The sequence below is a fragment of the Trichoplusia ni genome, chromosome 2, assembly GCF_003590095.1.
Source record: "Trichoplusia ni isolate ovarian cell line Hi5 chromosome 2, tn1, whole genome shotgun sequence".
Lineage (NCBI taxonomy): Eukaryota > Metazoa > Arthropoda > Insecta > Lepidoptera > Noctuidae > Trichoplusia > Trichoplusia ni.
Window position 1 is genome coordinate 13,726,045 of NC_039479.1, and position 20,296 is coordinate 13,746,340.

The 20,296-nt window shown below is 38.2% G+C and overlaps 2 protein-coding genes across 5 annotated transcripts in view; one reads left to right on the forward strand and one right to left on the reverse strand.

Annotated features, from left to right (window-relative positions):
* Positions 1 to 8,780, forward strand: part of LOC113508165 (zinc transporter 1) — a 34,916-nt gene extending 26,136 nt beyond the window's left edge. For both annotated transcript variants that reach the window (XM_026891136.1, XM_026891134.1), the window contains exons 4-8: positions 2,242 to 2,352; positions 4,752 to 4,874; positions 6,720 to 6,895; positions 7,208 to 7,307; positions 7,423 to 8,780. In XM_026891136.1, coding sequence (XP_026746937.1) covers positions 2,242 to 2,352; positions 4,752 to 4,874; positions 6,720 to 6,895; positions 7,208 to 7,307; positions 7,423 to 7,550 — 638 coding nt within the window. In that variant the 3' untranslated portion in view covers positions 7,551 to 8,780. The remainder of the gene's footprint in view (positions 1 to 2,241; positions 2,353 to 4,751; positions 4,875 to 6,719; positions 6,896 to 7,207; positions 7,308 to 7,422) is intronic.
* LOC113508148 (spondin-1-like) lies at positions 8,338 to 20,162 on the reverse strand. Of its 3 annotated transcripts, none has more exons than XM_026891112.1 (16): positions 19,548 to 20,162; positions 17,489 to 17,655; positions 17,119 to 17,351; positions 16,181 to 16,390; positions 15,730 to 15,936; positions 15,350 to 15,616; positions 14,956 to 15,121; positions 14,517 to 14,769; positions 14,076 to 14,288; positions 13,944 to 13,989; positions 13,409 to 13,606; positions 12,867 to 13,017; positions 12,578 to 12,766; positions 11,492 to 11,617; positions 10,757 to 10,854; positions 8,338 to 9,561 (listed from the first exon to the last, which is right to left on the reverse strand). In XM_026891112.1, the coding sequence occupies exons 1-16, from the start codon at positions 19,556 to 19,558 to the stop codon at positions 9,442 to 9,444; spliced, it is 2,655 nt and encodes an 884-aa protein (XP_026746913.1). In that variant the 5' UTR covers positions 19,559 to 20,162; the 3' UTR covers positions 8,338 to 9,441. The 3 variants fall into 3 exon arrangements, with proteins under 3 accessions (XP_026746913.1, XP_026746917.1, XP_026746924.1); XM_026891123.1 differs by having other exon boundaries at positions 9,485 to 9,561; positions 11,488 to 11,617; XM_026891116.1 differs by lacking the exon at positions 10,757 to 10,854.
* Between the last annotated feature and the right edge of the window lie 134 nt (positions 20,163 to 20,296).

Here is a 20,296-nt window from a genome sequence, read left to right on the forward strand (position 1 = left end):
ACACGGTAAAGTGTGCAAGTCTTTGACATGAACTTATGATGAGTAAATCTTCTCTCTTGAATACTTCTAATTAATTTTATAGACCAATTTTATTGAACTAGTATTTTTTTTAATTAACTTATCGTATCGGCTTCAAACTTCCGTTTGATATATGTCTATAACAATTTATTTGGTATTAAGCAGTGAACATTATCGACGGATACTGTATAAATAGTTACATAAACAGTAACTAAATATTGACATTACATGATAGGTACCTGAATCTGAGATTAAGTATACTTTACTAGGCGCGTCGGTAAATAAATAAATATACAGCACTATGTAATTCGTATTATTACAACAATAGTGTGGTACATAGTAGGACTTTACTCAGTAATATAAAGATACATACTAGACATAAAATATTTTGCTCTCTAACATCAAATAATCTTAGCCGACGGATAAGAAGAACAACTTTTCAAAGAAAACAATTTGAACTCGATTACAAAAAAAATTGTTGGGCATTTTTAAAGACGTTGCTCACGACATAAGATATCGTAAGATATTGAAAGTTCCATATCTCATCTGTAACATTACAAAGCCCAAACCAAAATACAAATGAAAGCATAATATTATGAAATAACATTTAAATGGAAGTACAGTAAGGATCGACATACAATTATTCAATAGCCGCATTCAATCGATTATCAAGAACGGTTGTTTTACTTCTCTCCGAGTGCACGTGACCAGCCCATTGTAAACATCGAATCAAAAGAAAATGATCGGCTTTCCGTATACACAGCGCAATGAAAACAATACTGCATGCAGCGAATCAATCTGCACGTAATAAGGGCCATTCAATAATGAATTTCACCACAATTTACTATTATTTTTTCTTCGTCTTTTTCTATTCTGTGCCATCTCTTTCTCTTCCTTATTTGTAGTCACTTCTGTAGTTGTACTTCTCACTTTGTAGTTCTTTCGTTGGTTTATGTACTTCCTTTTTGGCCTTCCTCTGCCTTTCAAGCCTCTATCTGTCCTTCTAGTATACATATTAGTTATCGCAACACGAAAAGTGCACAGCACCTATATTTTGATGGCGGTGATTCGGTAGGTTTCCAATATTTTAGTAAGAGTGGTCTAATAGAAGCGTGTTAAGATTCTTGCTTTGCTACGATTCTGTACCTTATGTAACTACCTCAATAAGTAATAGCCCAGAATGGCCTAGAAGTATAACCGTTAGGCTGTCAAGTCAAAGGTCGTATTTAAATTCTGGCACGTATTCATATGTTTTCGAATAGATACGCCTATTAATAAGTAATTATTATTAAAAAAAAGCTGAAGGAAACCTGCACACTGAATAATTTTTCAATGGCTTATTTAAAACCACATAAGAGGCTTTAAAAGCTCCGACCCCAGGTTGCAAATAAATTATTCGAAAAAGTAAAGACTCTCCTAAACTGAGTTAATGTAAAAACGCATTAATATGTTAAACTTCAATACATTTGCTCATATTATGTTATGATTCTATTGAGCTTAGCAAGTTTTGATGCATCAACAGCTGGGTATGTGGAACGCGACGATCACGTAAACCCAAACATAACGTAAATTCAATAGCTTTACCGGGAAGTGGACCCTATTCTCTTCATACACTATAGATATTAAACAAACGCGTGGGTAATTTAAATAAACAATGTAGTGACATTTTCAATAAATTGCAGACGATATTTACTAAAATATGTGTAAGTAATAGGACCTACAGGTTGTAGTACGTTTGTAGACAAGCAAAGTTGAAGCATAATGCAATAGAATGTTTGTAAACCAAAATGAAACTCTTAAACATCTCTTATCACGTTCCGGCTAATTAACGGTCTCGCTGTAATAAGGCTAGTTAAAAAACTCTATTCAAAGTGTATAAATTTGATTCTCGGATGCGAGTAAAAGCAAATAAATTGGTTGAATACTAAAATTCGCCCATCCATTATCATGGCTTATTCAATCAACTTCAAAAAGGGGAAGATTTCAATGTTTTTGATTCTTTTCTCATTTAACGTGAAATATCAGTCAATTAGTCCCAAAAACGTGTCATCAAGTGAGGCTTATTTGCTTTTAATTAGAGTCAGTTATAGGTTTTTTATTATTCAAACAATATTATTATTCTACTTACGAAATTAAAAAATCACCGATACAAAATCATCTCTAAGTCATTGTAATAAGCACTACGTTTTCGTACAGCAACTAATAAGGTTTCTTGTCTTCTAGGTCGGGAGCTTAGCTACAGCCGTCGCCTCAGCGTCACGGAGGGTGGTGGAGTGGTGCTGAAGACAGGGTCTGGAGAACCGGTCCTCACGCACGCACCCACTGACATCGCCAGTAAGTTGCCCTGACACTATGCACAACATGCAACCATGAAGATAGGTCTCGATGCCGTGTAATTGAGGAGGCTTATGTCCAGCAGTGAACAAATATGGGACGATGATGGTGATGATGATGCACAACGTGCAACATGTACATATCGTGAAGAGAGGGCTCGAACAATTTATTGACTGTTGCCCGCCCGCAAAATCAAAAATTATCCCACGAGAACATAAAATCGTGATCAAAACTGTCCGATGCGTTAATCCTGGTTATAAACTATCTGTGTGTCCGTCTATCCATTCAGTGGTTTTGGCGTGAAAGAGGAACAACCATCCAAACATCCATACACACAAACCTTCGCGTTTATAATATTAGCAACGCAAAAAAATATATTAGAAGAATTTAAGTCAGCGAAATAATAATCTTAAGTTAGTACCATAGTTATTGTGAGTTACAATTAAATGTTCCACCAATAATAAAATAAATGAAAAAATATAACGATATCTAGGTTAAACATATGTTATCCAGGAATCTAATATGCGACCCTGAGCTCACAAAAACAAATGTTCGTCTGCTGTACACTGCGATAATGAGGTCATTGTACTATAAACATTGAGTTTATTTTAGTTTTGTAGATGAGGTTTTTTTATACATATTTCTACTAAACATTCATTATAAGTAAAGATGATATTAAATAGTTTTCATAATATTTTTCATTATCTCCGTGACGATAATTATACTTAACTCTCAGATAAATAGTTATTTACCTTCGTAAGACCACTTGGGATCAAGGATATCACATCCTATAGGCAAATAATGAATACAGACTAGACATTTATAATGTTCACCAACCAATGAGGTCATAGACTTTCTTTTATCAGGATTTTATGTTATTATCGCTTATCAGTCGGTTGCTTAAAACCTACAGAAAGAAAACCTACTTACGTATTAAAAAACACGAAAAAATATCTGCTGACGAAAGTGTAAATAATTTCTTGCCTTTAACGTCTACTTCAGTATGAAATGAAAGAAATAACTTGATAAACGAGATAACAAATAATTTAATTCAAACGTCTCGTCGCCTAGTATTATGTAAATATTTCACACGTGGCTTTATTAATGTTTACGTCGCAGTTATTATCTACGATGCCATAATGCAAATAACTATTCATGATCTCACTTTTCAACTTGTCGTCTTAAATAGTAACTTTGAGATCAGGGTGAGGAAGTTATACTAACGTAATTGTGGAAAAGAGACCCCGTTATACCCCGACTAGTGCTATCGCGGTTTCAAAACTGCAACAATTACTTTTAGAGTTAGCGGCAAGCCCTCGGTTAATTATTCAAACATGTATAATTAATGTCCTCATGATTATAAATTTATGCAATAAAGGTCAGCAATCTAAGCAATTACGTATTATAATTAACCCAGCTCTTAGTCATTCTTCTGTCACTTTCTATTTAAATCTACTGAATTTTACTAAACTTATACAAATAATTTGTCAAAAAAATTCAATATCTACTTTCCCCATAAAATTATGATATCAAATTATGTGGGGCTACAAATTCTTATAGGACATTTTACTAACTACTAGCGTTTGATATTGAACTGGCCGTGTTATTATTTAAATATTTCTTTAAAAATCCACATCTCTATTCCCGCATCTAAGAATAATAAATTACCTTACTTTAGAAGCTAAACGCGACTCAAAACGCAGCTTTACATTTCAATTCAACATCTTATCGCAAAATAATTTTACAAAGCCACATGGATACATTCCCTAGGCACGCAGTCTCGACATGGATAGCGAATGTAAAACGATAATGATTTATTGCCAGTACGGCGTTAAAATGAATCGTTATCCTAACGCCGCGCGCCGTTACCGACGTTAATTTGCGATAAAGTTTGATGAGATACTGATAACAACGGATAGGCTTGATAACAGTCTAACGTATCGTTATAAGCGCATATTACGGACTTGGCGACATAACGACAGCGTCATTAAGCGATCGCTATCTTAGTATTTTGATACGACTGGTGCTGGAGGGCTACCATCAGTTGTGGAATAGATGCCGCTCTACATCAGTACTGCTCAGTACTCTACCCCTTTTTTTCGTGTAGGAAATCATCAAAAGCTCCTTCCGCTTTGGGTTTCGCCGAAGGGAGTGTGACACTCCTACTGACTAAAACCCACACATGTTCTTTCATTTGCCCTTCTTGTACCCCGTAATCCCGCTGCCCGACAGGCATCAGCCCTAATGGGCTCTACAGAGCTTGCTGACATCTCATTGAGGCGCGCGTGGAACACGAACGTGTCGTACGGCAGGGTGTTCTGGTACTCTACCCTTGGAGTCTATAAGCTTGGAGCCTTTCTTTAAGAATTGGATAATGTAACGGTCCTTCTTTGTTGCAGGCAGTTTGTTCGTGATGGGAGCAGGTTTGACCTCCGAGTGGGAGCCGGTCGCCGCTCGCATCGCCGACCCCGCGCTCTCTGCCTGCGCTGCCATCGTACTCGTCATATTTAACTACCCTTTCAGTAAGTGATATCGATATCTTTATTAATTTAGCCAAAGTGTGTAAATTCATCTTTCCCACAGATATTAATTTGGACTGGTCAATGCAATTTCATTGAAAGCAGGGCTATAATTCCGCTATTTACAGTTGCCGATGAATGAATGGAAATTAGATTAAAATGACACCAACCCAATAATTGGAAATTTAGTACGAAACACTCACTGCCAATACAATTAATTTTCATTCACACATCGGCCTATTGTAAATAGCGGAATTGGGGCCTTTGTTTAAAATGCCTGACCGTATTAAGTACAAATTGACAGATTATTTTCATTGGCATATCGTTTTTATTTTTGTTAACTGTAAATGACCCACAAGCAGAATTTAGTCCGTAGACAAACAACAATTTACGGCATTTTTTTTACTCATAAGTAAGTATAGGGTCATTAGGATCTAGGTAATAACTACTGCCTTGTAATAGCCTAATCATGTCACCTGAGTGAGGTGAGGCAGAGCTACATTCAGTACTATCTACAATTAGATAGGAAGCCCAATAAACAACCACTACTAGGCTGTTACATTTACCTAATATCAACCAAGTACACGACAAAGATAGATTTGTTGAATTTATTAAATGTAAGTTGATAAGATAAGCATAACTATTACGAAACGAAAATCCAATTATAATAAAAAATGTCAGAGTGTTTATCGTAATAATATAATTCTAGCCAACGTCTACATCTATGACTGATGAGTTAATGCCACCACTTAAATACAGGAGTTTGAGAAACTATAATTTGGCCCAGTATTCAAAACAAACGCCTTTCCTTCACTATTTATCCAAAGTCCATTTTTCCTTGACTTGACCATCCAGGCAACGATTTAAACGTTCCATTGACATCAATCATTTCATCAACACTGTTATCGAAATCGACCAGATAAGGATGGTAAAGAAGATTATGAACTGTCTTTACAAAGTAAGGCGACCGCTGTCTTTAACTTAACTTGAAGGGGAATCGGTCAATGCACTGATTCCAATGACTAGACGTAATCCGAAGTCCCCTATTAGTACCAAGTCAAGTGGAAAACGGCCGACAGAGGTTCAAATACGATTAAACACAAGTTACGCAAATATTCCGTAAGAAGTCCTACCGTTACGGAATATTTGAATGGCCAGTTTGACCATTATTTCATAATTAGGGTATGCTCCCATTCTTCAAGCAGAAAGAATTAGGTAATTTCCTAACAATTGATACTAATACACGAAATCGATTCGTTATGTCCCATAAATTCGAATCGTTAAACAATAGACTATAAAATTACAGCATACCATAATCTTAAATGGTGCGCTCGACACAGGTTATAGATATTGAAATCCTTATTATATTCTCAGTATATAAGGCCCGAAATTTAGGCTTATTTAATCCTTGATAAGCACCTGTAGGTGCTGTACAGTTACAAAATATTGCCTAACAACACGATCATATCTTAATATGTATTGTAAACTGTCTACTAGCTGATACACTATCAGACATCGCTTTAAGAATTACTGACTACAAACATTATTACTGATAATAAACAAGTTAGATTTTACAAAGAAATAGTAGTAAATGTTATTCAGTCACATCTCCGCCTTTTAAACCAATATAACATAGAGGACTAATGCTATTTACAAAACCTCTCAGCGATATAGTTTAATAGTTTATTCCTCAAAATAAAATGACCTTGCACTTTAGTTCACTTTTGGTAAATAAGTTATTAATAGTAAAAATATCAGATCCTTGCAATTGGTTGACTTTCATGAACTAAGTTTGTATAGGTACATGGCCTTGTAAAGTAGACTAACAGAAGTTTGTCCTCATTACAGTGCGGTCAGCAGGACTGGTCCTCCTCCAGACGGTTCCTGAGGGTCTCGGCGCGTGCGATCTGAAGGCCGCCGCCCTCCGCGTGCCCGGGGTTCTCGCTATCCATGAGCTGCACGTGTGGCAGATGCACAGGGACAGAGTCGTCGCCACCGCACACATCGCATACGGATCACACGAGGTGAATACCAATGAAAGTTATTATAACTCGCTTGTTGCATACAATAGTTATCATAAGTCAATAATTGCGTAAATGTTGTCGATGTATCTTTGTTTTATTCTTACCCTGACATAATTGAGCGTATATCTTGTGCTAGTTTCCTAATCTATGTTAATTTATACATATAAATTCTTTTTATGGAATTCAGGACTGTTGTTACGAAAATATTTGCCTTTTAACGTTGTAGTTTGTTAGACTTTAATTTTGCATCTGATGTAAGTTTATCGTTGAACAGAACTAAATCCAACCGTGAAATTTATTATGTTGTTACAGGATTATTTGAAAAGTTCCGCATTAGTTTGTGATATATTCAAACGTCACGGCATCGGTCTAGTCACACTGCAGCCGGAGTTCACACTCGCTTCTATGCCAGGTAAGATTTGCGCCTAAAACTTGGTCCTCCGATACGCAGATTAAACCTTCCCAATATTATTATCAATTGAGTCACTTTGTAGAGTGCTCCTTAAAGTTGTTTACTTATTTTGCAGGTACAGAAGAAGAAAAGAAGGCTCTAATAGATTTCGCGAATCTAGGATGTTCATGCCCATGTGCCAAGGAGTGCACCGCGCCGAGGTGCTGCGAGCCGCCACGACAACCCACCGTCACTCGTATCTAGTTCAGGACATTACGTGTTAAAAAAAATATACAAAGATATACAGAAACATGTATTAGTAAACTTGACCTAGAGACCTTAGACCTCTAGTTGATGTAACACTTATATTATTGCAAACGAAGATTTTGACTAAACTTGTAGGCTCGTCGTAAAGTATGTTATTTTAACTACCTTAATTGTAAAAGGACTGCCTTGTAAATAATATTGATAAGTTCTTAATTATAGGAGACAGATGACGAATATAAACTGCGAAGCTAGGATGTATCGCACAACAAAGTAACGCATTTTAGACGCATGGCCGTATTAAATTGCCTTTTGTATCTCCGACGTCCACATTAGCCGATGAATAACTTAAAGAATGTTAATTCGGCCTTCTATATTGTATTGATAATAAGTAAACATAGCAGCTTGTGTCATCCTTCGTTCCTGTTTCAAAAACTTAGGATAATGTTTTTGTAGTGAGAAAGTGTAACGTTTCGTAAGAATGTTTTTATATCGACGTTGAACTTAAGAATACAGCCAAAGAAGTTTGTTCGAGTCATGCGGTAAGCGGCGAAATTTCTAATCGTGGTAAATAACAATGTCAGCATACAACAGTGAAAGTGTAATGAATAAAAACATGGTTCGCGCTACATTGTCACTCGGCTGTGTTCGCAAGCCGCCGCTGACACCGAAATCATCATAATTCAACGTAATGACGAGAGCTTGTTGTTAACGTAAAAAGGTATTGTTATGGAGCTATTACGGTGACGAAAGTTACTCCGTTCGCAGTGAAATTATGTGCAAGTCGTAGAGTTCATAGGGAGCCAAGTTCGTAGAGATTAAAGTTTGCTTTAATCAATTCAAGAGTGCCTTACAAATGTTATTTATGTTTAGTAACATATTTTTGGAATGTATATTTTGATTTACAAATAAACACTGAGTTGATAAAGAAAAGAATAACGTAACGTTTTTATAAATTTAGAAAGAATATTAATTCGTTTCGATAGATAGTTTGTAGAGTTTATAATTTTCATATAGGTGATACCTATAGTTTCAGAGGCGGCGTACAAAGCGACTGTGATGTTCCTTTACAGTATTAATATAGGAAAAGCTAGTTAAGAGAATTTTAATTTAGTGTATTATATTGTTACCGTACAGTAATGATGTTAACAAATAATAATAGCTCGTAAGTGTTTGTGTACAAAGTTTTGTTGACTATTGATTTGAAGACAAATAAATTAATTAACATTTCTTGTGTTTTACATTCACTGGATAGTTTTAAAGATTCAGATTTCTTTCAGATAAGGAGCACGTCCTTAAAGACCTATTAGAAGCGGCAAAAGAAATACGAGATATATCCTTATGACGGACGGTCAGACAACGCTGCCTCAGTTATAGGGTTCCATTTTTACCCTTTGGCTAAGGAACCCCATCACCCCATCATTCCAATCGTGAACTCTCTTTTTATGTAGGTAAAAAATATAAGACCCGAAATCCCTGGTCTTTCAGTACATTTCTCATGGAAACGCTAAAAATAACTTTCACAATCAATCTCTCTAATTCTCTCTCTCCAAACAAACAATAAGAAAATAAAACTCAATTTTTCAACAGATGTTTATTGTACTACTGAATACAGATAACATGCTTTACTGACATAATGGATAGAACATTGAACATTGTATATCATAACTATTTGATTTAACGAGTCCAACTGGAACGAGTCGCGGACTTCGCGAACTCGAATTGGGTCCGTAACTAGTCGGGCGATCCCGAAAAATACGCACGAGTAAACCGTTACATCAAATAATTATGTTACAGAGTATTTTAATAAGTATATTATCATTATTAATATTACGGGGCGTTACATAGGGGGTTATTAAGGAGTTGTTTGCTACTGATAAACATCTTATGTCTAATCTTCATCATCGTTTAACTCGGTGAGCTCAACCGAATAGTTGGTTGATGTCGTTCGGCAACTCGTCGGCCGACAAGGCCGGCTTTTCATGAACCGTCGACAACCATTTCCAGTACCCTGTAAAATTAATGTAATTCTTTAGATGTCAATTAATTTACAAATTATCATCATTACTATTTTGCAATATCGTGTATACAGGTATTTAGTGCGTACTATCCTTTGAGCCAAGCCCGCAACAAGTATTTCGTTATTGAATTTAGTAAAGTAAGTTTTGAAACTTTTTGCAAAGACGATTAAGAAACTAATAATAAAATCTTCATCTATGCGCGTAATATAAAATTATAATGAAAAAAATATGAATTCTAGTTTTATTTTTAATCGCATATATATTTAGAATCCAATACGTAATTAAATTAGCAAACCGCAGTTATTAAATGCTTATCCCATAATTATGCAACATCTATAAAACCGCAATAAAGATACTCATACTACGAACTAATGAGTGTATATTTCAGTATACTAGGTGAACTGTGTCAGGCGAAGGGATAAAATAATCCCTTAATTCATCTTAGATAAATTAGGCGAATAGTATGTACAGGTCACTTAATCATTCTTGATATTTTTTACTGAAAAAAAATCACAGTTGAATGTTCCAAAACCAAATTCAAATTCAAAATGCCACATGACGAGTATCATCTACAGTTACAACAAAGAAAATCTACTCGATGCATACATATATTCTAACAAATAATTATATTATGCAAGATTCATTGACACTTAAACCAAGTACGACAATTATAGTCCACATAGTCGCTAATTATCAAAGAACCATAATCAAGCCAACACAAAGTTGATACCTAATGGTAGACGGAAGAAATCAACTCGCTACCACACAGATATAGCTAAACAGTCAAAGCAGGACTTCCTAGATACAGTATTACGTACACCAATAAAACTAGGCACTAAAGTAATCTAGAGATCGTCTATGTTATAATACTAATGATGTAATTAACGACTTCCATTCTTCCTTTTCGGTTTCATTCGACTATTTTGAACCCAAAAGCTTTGAGTTGACAAATGCTTGCGCAAAGAGGGCACAAGCCCCGTTAGTCACGCGATCCATACCGTGCCTAAGGCAAAAACGAAACTGGAGTGTTTAAGTTAGTGCAACTCATAGTTTTTAGCTTATCACCCAAAAAAGGGTTTTGTAGGATACCAAAATCAGTTGACCGATACGGAAAAATATACGAAAACCGTTAACTTTACCTGCACCATCTCACGGTATTAACCACAATTGGTTCAGTCCACTTACCACAACTAATCTGTAATTAAGTTTGACAGCGAAGTTACAATCCCCGACGCACTCGCTCCACCCCAACCACGGGCCAGTCTCGCAGCTTACCGCCTCTGCTGCTCACCAACAACGTTTATTTGCTAAATAACTACACACTCAGACTTACCTACTTCGTTCATGTCAGCAAAGACATATAAAATTGGATGCATAAAAATAAAATTATACCTACAGGTAGTCGTTTAATATCTGCACATTCAATAAAAAATTAACCATTCGCAATGTAAAATACAATATTTTGGATAAAATACAGTAACTGTTTGCCTTCTCGCCTGCGTTTCTAAAATATAATTTAGTTAAGTTGTCACTTCTGAAGCAAAATACCTTTTTGAAGACTTAGGTTACGACATAACCTAACAATCAACACTGATACCTATAACACATAAAACAATAACATTTCATAGATTGTACTCAATACTTTATTTCAGAACCGAAAATTTTGGGTTTTCGTTAAAGGTCACTCATGTGTGTACACAAAGTATTTGCCAGATCAGATTGGTCCTTTCGGTCCTTTGAGCCGAAACCATAGTAACAATCTATGAACTTCTTCCTGTGAATTCTCACACATGCAACAATTGCGGACATCAGTAAGCTGAGATACATATAAAATAGACTAGAAGATGGATTCCTTATTAGAAAACATAGATCGTAGTGATATGAAAATGAAATACACAATAATTATTTTCTATTACTTGCCATATCGTCGGGGGTCGTCGTTTTGAATGACTTCGTTGTCCGCGTGGGGCGGAGTTGGCTTCAATTTCTTAATAGCCGCTGTGGCTGCAGGTGCCGGTGCTGTAACCTCCGTAGTCACTGTGGTCGCTAAAGTTACCAAGATTTTGAGAAACAAAAACTTAATACTATTGAACACCCTTTTCAGATGATCGGAAGAATCTTTATGTACAACCACTTCCTAGGGAGAGGAGAGACTCAGACAGTTACTGACTAAGCCTGAACCGCCGTGCAAAGTCACTCTAATACAGGAGACGTTGCAAGGCGGTAGAGGCTTAGACGGTGGGTGACATAGCAATCTTTTTTATACGCCTGTGTTTCAAACTTTGCAGTCTTGGCGGCTTGACGGCGTACTAACCACTTCTACACCTGCAAAATTCTAAACCCATAACGGTGTTCCATAGACAAGTAGACATGTAAAATACTTCGGTCACAAATTGCAGTTTACCTAAAGCCATATCCTCATGGAACGAAAAACAAATTATTTCTTTTTAATTTTTTACAGCATTAGTAATCAATAGTTAAATAACAATATAAATTAAACAAGGTTCCTAAATACGATTCTTCTCTTAACGATAACGAATGTTTGATAGGAACAATGAACAATGACCTGATGTTACCGAATGTACATAAAAACATCAAATGCATCACAATAGATACTTTTACAGATTCGTCAGCATGAACCATTGTGTGGAGTCATGACTACATACTGTTGATTAAAATTATTTAAGACAAACTTTTACATGTACTTGTATACTGAGTCTTCTCGCCAGCCAAGTGAGTGATGTCTTTAACCCACTAAACAAGCATATGTTCACCGACGTCATTTATCAGACAAGAAATGCTAAGAACCAAATTGAATCAGAAATATAAAAGAGAGGCAAATATTAACTTCAAACACTCTCGAAAAAACCACCTCATCAATAAGGTAAAAATCATTTTCTCTCCAAGATCATTCGGGATAAAGACCCTCATTCCATGTTAAGTTTTTCGGTTTTGAGCTATTTAAAGGATAAAAAACACTTAAAAGACTTCTTTTTAATTATGTACCATTTTCCTCGGTGTGGTTGATAAGTGTCCTGCAAGCGCGCAGGCAATGGTCCCTGGTCCTAAAGTTGTTCCCGTTGCCACCGCAGCCGCTGAAACCGAAGGGCTCGCACGAATGCTTGGCCCACTCGTAAAACCAGCGCTCTTCGTAGCCACGGCAATGGCCCACTGACATCGGTAGCTTGCATACTTCTGTTAAAACAGAACAGTGTACGTTGTGTATATGGGTTATAATTTTTTTCTTCTAAACCGCAACAGTAAATCAAAGAACATCTATGCTATGGTAACCTACCGAGCGGAGTGGTGTTATTCAAGCAGCTGACATCGTCTCCGTCGCAGAGCGCCTCCTGCTGCGTCAGTGTGAACTGGCAGCGCTCCAAGTAGTCGTGCACTTGCTTCTCCACTACAGGGTTCACGGCGGTGAAGTTATCCGTAGAGTGCTCCTACAATTTGGTCGAATTTATATTGTTCCATCTGTTAGAAGGCAGATAGGAGTTTTGTATGCTAACAACAAAAAACGTCGTGGTGGCCTTGTATTCACTTTCCATTAGTCAGATATGTGAGTCAGAACTTATTAAAAAAAATATATATATATTTAATTGTTTTGGGGTATACAAACAGCTTTAAACAGCAATACACCGTCTAAAATCATTGCCCTTGTTAAAAGATTTGCAAACCATCATGACATTCTGTAAAATGACCTATTTGGTTATATAAAAATTGAAAGGTTTAATTTCAAGTATTGTGTTTTACAGGCCTTCCAAAATGTCGTTCCTATGATAAAGAATCTGCAAGAAACTCCATGACTTGAAATCTATAATAATAAATTCTCACCAGAGACTGCAGCTCAGCGAATCTCCTACTCCAAGTAATAAGCAGTCGCCGGCCGATCTCCTGCTGGGCTTTGGCCCCGCCCTGGTGCGGGTGCAGCACGTAGAAGCGGCCGCGCAGGCGCCGGCCGCGGCCGCAGCGCGCCGAGCACGGGCTCCACGTGCCCCACTCCGTCACCGAGCACTCGCTCGGGGGAGGGTTCTATATGACAACAGTCGGGATATAGCAAAAGATCTCAAATTTTGCACAAAAATTGGCTTGCTCGTAATGAGATTGCAAAATATCGCTTTCTTTTACTCTCACTTCTTTCGTAAAATCATATCAATGTGTTTGTTTTCCAGAATATCGCTAAGACTACCCCAGGAGTAATTAATGAAGGAACTGCATGCATCACTCCTAAAATTAACGTAGTGGTATTAGTGACCTTATATTACCATTTAAAGGTCACCCTAGTACGAAAATTACCACTTCAATTTGTGATAATACATATGAGATACTAGTAAAATTATATCTAGACGTATTAACTGAACAAACATACCATGTAGAACCAATCGAAGCTGGTCACATTCATTTTACTGGGAGGTCTGTAAGAGATACAAATTCAACATTAAATAGTAAAAGAAAATAGAGGCAGGAACTAATAGCAGCATACGAGGTAGGTTGTACTTACTTCTCACAGGGCCCCTTATCACAAGGCATGGCCTGGCTCATGATAGTCCGAGCTCGGTATCCGATATGGCAACGCTTGTACGCGCGCGGTACAACATAGTGGCGGGTCCTGGCGCGGACACCACAACCCTCGCAAGGAGACCATTCAGACCAATTCGACACGGCACAGGGACCGCTGGACTCCGCTGGGTCAGGTTCGTACTCTGAAGGGGCTCTGGATCAAGCAAATAGTTTCTTTTACATTATTTAGCGACATAGAAGTCTTTACCGTTCCTAAATAATTGCAGAAGAATATCTTCCGTAATGCCAATGCTTGAGTGGTAACTAATAAAATAAGAACATCATGTTGAACAGAGAAACCTACTCCTTTACGGGACTCCACGGCGAAGACTAGCTAGAAGATGGTAAAATCAATTAAAATCAAGGAATTTATCATAGATACCTGCAATGCATCCTCGGTCCGTGACATCTGCGGTAATCAGTGAGCGCAACGCGGCAGGCCTCGGCGTAGGCCCTCGTGGGCCACACGTAGTGTCGCTGGCGCGTGGCGCGGCCCGGGCCGCACGACACGCTGCACGGGCCCCACGCACCCCACGCGTGCGTAGCGCAGGCTCCACCCACACCTAAACCGCTGCTACTGCCTGAGGGTAAGCTGCCACCCGCGTTTGATTCAGGAATGCGGTCTGGTTCGCCCTCTATTCAAGGAAAAAATATAAGATATGATTGTTACTTCTTTTAAGTGCAGAAAATTTTAGATTTTAATTTAACGGAACGGGTTATTTCTTTTTTTTTCAGCTTCGCTGCTTTGGTAAGTTTTTGTAAATCACTGAAGTTTCTACTGTTCGTATTTCTTGTTGAAGGAATTGGTTATAACACAATACCGGTAGGATCACAACTCTTCTCATAGAGACGCAGTCTGGTAAGCCGCAGTCTTGCGAAGGGCCGCATATCGCCTGTAGTGCTGTAGAAAGGGGAGCGAGCATCACGCGGCCAATCGGGCCGCAAGGCGCGCACCGGCGTCGCTGGCATCGTTGGAGTGCGGTGAGACTATACCATACGAAAACACATGTAAGATTTACAACGAGGATTACGGGAATAAAAAATAATAACGGCCGCATTCTGGAAAGACACTCTGCTAAGTAAGATTCTAAGATATATGTATATCGTCTCTACATTTCATTAGACAATAACAAAGACAGCATGAGACTTAGGTAAACGCAAAATTTACATAAGTGTCAATCTAGAATATGGCTGTTACCAAACCTTCTTACTTACAGTGTAGCTTATGCCACTGTCAGTCCCAGCGTCATAAGGATACAAAGGTATCGTAGCCGACCTGCTCCAAGTACAGTTAGCATTGCATAGCTCTAGGGCCGATACCCCAACTATCCAATCCGGAGAAGGCGCCAGTTTCGCTGCCAGAGATATCAAGTGATGCTTCGCATCTACTCGGAATACAGCAAACGTGTTCGGGATACCAGCCCCTCCGACTTGCTGCCATGATATTCCACGAGCTTTAATTATTGTCCTGATGTGATCGCTCTGTAGAACAATTTCATATTTTATCACAAATCTAAAAATGCAATATGATCAACAAGTGCCATAAATAGGCTGGTGTAACATAGATTTGTATTCGGTCAACTAAGCTTTCTTACCTCAGCCTTCAGTTCTTTTTCTAAGGCCACCGTAGTACCGTCGTCGGCAAGTCTCCTCATGCCAGGGCTGGCGACGCGACCCTCCTGCCATACTCTAAACTGCGCTGTATGGGATGCCCCGATGACGTCACCGAAGTGAGCTCGCGCACTCTCCGGTGGGAACTCACGCGGATGGGTGTTGCGAGACCAGAGGCACTCGAATGTCACCTTTGAATATTATTGAGCTTCTTTTTGTATATATTTCACATTAAAAGCAACATATTGTATTTTAAACGAAATGCAAACGCGCAATTAAGCTCAGATTAATAACAATTGCCGAGTTCGTGCCGCGCAGCTTTTTTTATTTTTCAATAATATTTCTTAATAATTAGAGGAATTTGTAGAAAATCATGTTAAAAATCCGAGCGTCGCATTATCTGTCGCAGAAATGACTCGGGCATTAGGCACTTACTTCATATTTCGCTTCATCGCAAGCACAGCAGGGTTCCACAATAGGTGGAAGTTTAGCAAAGTTCGGAGGAGCGGCGGGTGCAGAGCATAGTTCCCGCACCAACATCGACCAACCTCCGCCACCACCGCCACCCACAGCCGGCGTCGGACCAACTCGGGCACAGAGCCGTATGCAAGCATCTTTTATGCTGGACGGCGCATTCCATATTACCTAAAAATCGTCACTTTCATTGCAAAAACCTGCATTAGAATGAGGGAAATCACCACACCGTTTAAGTGAGATACACCGTGTGAAATGGCATAGAGCACAGTCTCTCTTATATACAATGGGTGGGGATAGGCCCCCAGATCGAATCATTAAGCTGTTAGCTTAAAGTATTATAACTGTCGTGACTCACTCTTTTAATTACCACTGACATGCGGCTGGCCGTTCATGTTGCTAAGAATTCTGACGTGGAAAATACAAGATGCCCAGAAAGGAAAGCCAAATATAACAATGCGTTCGTTAGAAGGGCCGTGATGATACTAGAAAGCCTTTATTAACTCCAACAGAAAATATAAGAATACATGAATATTAGTGCAGACAACACGCCTAGTGTCATGATAGGTGCTGCATTAGTTCCGAGTTTCGTGAAACCGAAAACATAGGACCTAGCCCAAGTTTCAAGTTTTTGCCATAAGCAAAGAATTCAGTGACTCATAAAACACGACCTACGACAAAAGCAGGTGAATTGCCCAAACAAGTGATATCGGGCCATGTTCACAATCTTTACCTGTTAACCGATAAACGGGCCGCAAAAAGCAATGAAAACTGTTGTTTAACACAGATGCTGCCTGGAGACAGTGACAATAATAGACACTAAACTCCTGAAAATAATACATGATAATTTACTTATTTACAGTAAAAAGGGCTAAGAATAAATGGAAATTTGATTTTACCTGTACTTCAGTCTTGGGGTGAGCCGTAGCGTTGTCGACGGCTGGCGAACACATTTCGTGTATCTTTGCTTGAGCATCGTAAGCCTGGAAGGTACCTAGAGGCAGTTTTGTGGCCTCTGTCGACTGGGTCTCAACTTTATCTGTCTTCGATTGCTCGCTTTTTATCTCCACCCATATGGAAAACCCTATGAATGGCGTAGGTCCTTGCCCACTATCTATTCCCTGAAGCGAGACTATAACCAAGAAATAATCAGCATTTACTCTATGTACATTAAATAGGCCAGAAAATATCGCAGTAATATATTTTTACCAAGGCATGAGGCCTACTTAATATAGATATATATTCTTTAAGATGCGTGTTTTCACATACCCGTGTAAAGTTCCCCTGGCAGAAACAAATCAGGTTCACCAGCTACAGAAATACGGTAATGTTCATCAGCGGGGGGTGCCTGCGCTGGGGCCTGCGGACACTCCGTCGAAGCCGACGGCGGCACCGTACTAGCCGCTGAAGCGTATACCACTAGCGGTAACAGGAACCTAATAAGAGGACATTTGAGCTATTACATCACGCAGTAAACTTTAACGTAAGTTGACGAGGAGAACGCGAGGGTGGATTTGACACGATGGCTACCCTAGGTCTACGAAAGATTGCTTCCTCCCCGAGCGTAGTAAAACATGAAAAAATTGATGTACCATAGATATTAATTAGCAATACTTTTGATAATCGTAATGGCCAGACATGTATTTTTAAGAGCTTTTATATTTGGATTATATAGGGTTCATGCTTTCGCAAAGACGTGAAAACTGTCTACCACTAGAAATAACAAACCAAATTTTGCATCGATTAACTTGGTCCATTCCCTACAAAATGAACATACTTGCTTGTTACACTATACGCCAAACACTGAAAAAATATTACTATCCTATCCTTACAAACAATCTGAACATGTTTTATTACAGGGAACAATGTGTAGTTCTACTCGTACCTATCTACTAACCTACCACTATAGGTCACAAAAACTAAGGCAAGTGGCCGCAAACAAAAATTGAGTCTCGAAAAACCGTATACCTATAGCCTATATACATTCCAAGGCTGGGCCTCTTCTCGTATCGTGAATCACCGCGCTATTTCACATTATTATGTTACTGATCTAACTATTACAATACAATTTACTCTCGGAAGGGCCTAGAAAAATAGGTGTCTCGTTATAGAAGTATGAATGCAATGTAATTAACTACTTTGAAAATAAATACCAATCGATACTTCGAAATGTGATAGGAACTATTCACTTAAGCTTACTCTAGAGCACTTTAGACGTCCAGACGGCCACGGAACAAAGCGGCTAACACTATACAATCCCCAAAAGCTTACGCGGATTAGCAACGAGATCTTCCGTAGGCAGTAAGGTCCCTAGATGTATTGAATAACAATGACTATCATATAAAATGTCTATTTCTATCGTAGAATAGATACCTACGTAATCTAAATAAAATTAGCATCCTCCTCTCTTTTATATTGCCGTGTCCTAGTGTACTATACTAATATTATGTAACACATTTTCTACATATATTTTGGAGGGCAATAAAAATATTGAGTATTGAGAATAGTGCTTCAGTATCAAAGCAATCTCAAAAAAACCGTATAAATTTTATCATTCATATCGTGTCATACAATTTTGAAAATATAATGTTGTGTATGGATAATAAAGCCTTCTTTGTTTTAGTACAAGAGATTATGTATGACGATTTAGGTCTGCACATGTAACTTTTGAAACGACTTAACTCTGTAAACTAATCGAAAAGTTTGGCGCGAAGATTTTCTTTCGTACTCTCAGAAATATTATTGTATGCCTAATGCCTCTTAAAAAAAAAACATGTAAATTAAAACTACATTAAAAACTCAAGCAAGAACAACAACTTTCACTATTATTAAATTAATAACAACTACTTTTTTAAGTATATCTTTAACGTTTCTAAATAAAAGTTTAGGTAAAGTTATGAATGTACAAGTAATGAATTTATATTTCAGTAAATTACTTGAATTGTTTTTCATCAAACGTTTCCCGTCTGCTTAAACTAAAATGTTCACTAGAACTAAAAACAAATTGAAATATAACGTTTTAAAATGGTCATACTTCAGCAAAAGGTACAACGTTTTCAAATAAAAAAGCTTCTAAGCGAGATTTAGAAATATGGTTCACGCATGTGCATTGTACACCTGACACCGTAACAATTGCATTCAATCGATACCTCAATTGAAGTCATACGCGAAAAATGAATATCAATCTATCTTTTGTCATAGCTAAACAAAGAGAGGTCAACAACCCCCAACCGAGAAACACTCACAAAATTTGATCATAGAAGCACTCTTAATTTAATATTAGAAAAGATAGAAGTAGTTTAAATAGAAATATAGGAGTAAAACCTACAGCAAATCCATTTTGATCGCGGGCTCGTGAAGCGTGAGGGTGCGGAGCGCGCGTGCCGGCCGCCCTGTGTTCCCGCCCTGCGAGAGCCGACTGGGGCCTCGACGGAACACATACAGGGATATACGACCTTTCGCTCCTACATTTCCCAGTCCGCTGTAGGTGAGCTAGCTTACCCAATAATTGCTTGTAATTGATTTTCAACGCGAGTACCATCGCCGCGGATGCGCTCTCTTGTTGCGTCCCAGTGCAGGGTATTAATCAATTCCGTACAATGTAGGTACATGATATAGGTTCTATGTGGGGTGGCGGCGTAGCTCGCTAAATGATTCCATTAGCGTGTTCCAGAATATTCTAGTATTTTGTACTTGCATCTACATGGTATTGTGTGGAACTGAAATTTGTAGCGTAGGTATTAAGCTTTCATGATTTTACTGTTTTAATGGTTGTTTAATAATTATTTGTCGTCATGTAACTTGACCTACATTCTGTTATTTTACGAGTTTAAAACCTCCTGAAAAGTATCCGTTAGTTTATGAGTATGTAAAATTCCGCCCTAGAACTTTAGAAAGAAATACGTAATTTTCAGTGCCGGCGTTAGGGGGGGGGCGTGATGGGGCGACTCTTGCCTTTCCTGGTACAAACCCTCAGAACTGTGCTCTACGCTCTGTGAATATGCATATTATTTATTGAGATTTTTTTAGATGGCTTTTTTAGAGTTTCTGGTCGAGGTGCGACTCTAACGACATCCT